This window comes from Rhinoderma darwinii, chromosome 3, assembly GCF_050947455.1.
Source record: "Rhinoderma darwinii isolate aRhiDar2 chromosome 3, aRhiDar2.hap1, whole genome shotgun sequence".
Classification (NCBI taxonomy): Eukaryota; Metazoa; Chordata; class Amphibia; order Anura; family Rhinodermatidae; genus Rhinoderma; species Rhinoderma darwinii.
In genome coordinates this window covers 329671571-329673076 of record NC_134689.1, presented here as the reverse complement: position 1 = coordinate 329673076, position 1506 = coordinate 329671571, and the positions used below count along the sequence as shown (strand labels likewise).

The 1506-nt window shown below is 41.9% G+C and overlaps 1 protein-coding gene across 2 annotated transcripts in view; it reads right to left on the bottom strand.

The window, feature by feature from the left end:
• The window catches only part of MAP2K1 (mitogen-activated protein kinase kinase 1), a 40887-nt gene that overhangs the window by 1354 nt on the left and 38027 nt on the right, over positions 1–1506 (bottom strand). For both annotated transcript variants that reach the window (XM_075858317.1, XM_075858318.1), the window contains one exon: positions 146–191. In XM_075858317.1, the coding sequence (XP_075714432.1) occupies positions 146–191 (46 nt within the window). The remainder of the gene's footprint in view (positions 1–145; positions 192–1506) is intronic.

Below are 1506 nucleotides of genomic sequence, written 5' to 3'. Positions count from 1 at the left end.
CTGAAGGACAAAAGAAGATGATGTAAATTAGTGACAGAAGGTAAAGTCATGGGTTCCCACACACGACTTGTTGGCAAGTGCCCAAGAAATTCATCTGCATTTCACAGATGGGGACATTCGTAAAATAAAAGCAGGAAGTCGTTACCATTAGCTGTTTGAGGTCGGCTCTCTCTGCTGGGTTCTTCACCAAGCTGGAAGAAAAAGAACGACATCAATTCAACAAGACTATAAATAAAACATTACCATGCGTAAAATATTATTCATGTCTACAGTTAAAGAATTAAATGTGCAGCTCCATCTTTTCAGACCAGGAAATCAATATTGCAATTCAGTAATACAATTGTTATTTGATTCAGTTACTGCAGGACCTGTGTGAAATTATACCATGCTTGTCAGTCTGTAGTCTGGATCCCATTCCCGAGGCTCCTGTAAGGCTATGTTCACACACCTAGACAAACGTCTGAAAATATAGAGCTTTTCAAGGGAAAACAGCTCCTGATTTTCCGATATTTTATTAGAGGCTCGCAGTTTTTTTACAGACATTTTTGGAGTTGTTTTTCTATAGAGTCAATGAAAAAAAGGCTCAAGAAGTGACATGCACGTTTTTAGAAACGGCCGTGTAAAAAAAACGGCCTGTCGGAACAATGGGCAGATGTTTGGAGGAGTTCTGCTTCCGATTTTTCGGCCGTTTACGGGCCAAAAATAAGCCGTGTGAACATACCCTTAGAATGCAGTCTACAAACTGCTGAATTCTAGTTGTTTGGCATCCTTTGGGATTTTCTTTTTGTGGGGGAGTGTGATCCGGTTTTACCTTGACCTCTGCTCAAGAAACGCTTCAGGAAAAACGGATACACTTATGCCTAGTAGCTTGGCACTTTGGGGCGATACATGACTATTGTCTTGTACTCTTTAAATACTTGAGTCGTGTACTGCCATCTTAGGCCCAGCGCTATTTAGAACACTACATTTTCTAGAGTAAGGGCTCATTCACACGAACGTAAATCTCGTCCGTGTGCTGGACCCATTGATATCAACGGGGCTATTCACACATGCGTGAGTTTTCACGCAGTGAGCATCGGTTGCGTGAAACTCACTGCATGTCCTCACACACCTAACCACCCATTAGGTGCGTGAAAACCACGGACAGCACACAGATGCACATCTGTGTGCCATCTGTGTTTTACATATCAATTACATTGAAAAAAACGTGAAACACATGCCACTTGCAAAGCACACTGATGAATAACACAACGCACATGGACAGATTTACGCGCATAAAATCTGCCACGCTCGTGTGAATGTAGCCTTACACTTCCTTTAAAGAGCATTTTTGTTTAAAGCAACACTTAACATGCAAAAATAAATAAATCTTCTGTGTGGCCCAGGAGCTCAGCCATGTTCCCCCCCTCACTACAATCTGGTGTCTGGCTGTAAGACAACTGGCTGGAGTAGGAGACTGAAATTACCTAATTTAAAAGTTGGTAGGTATGATACACACACATACGG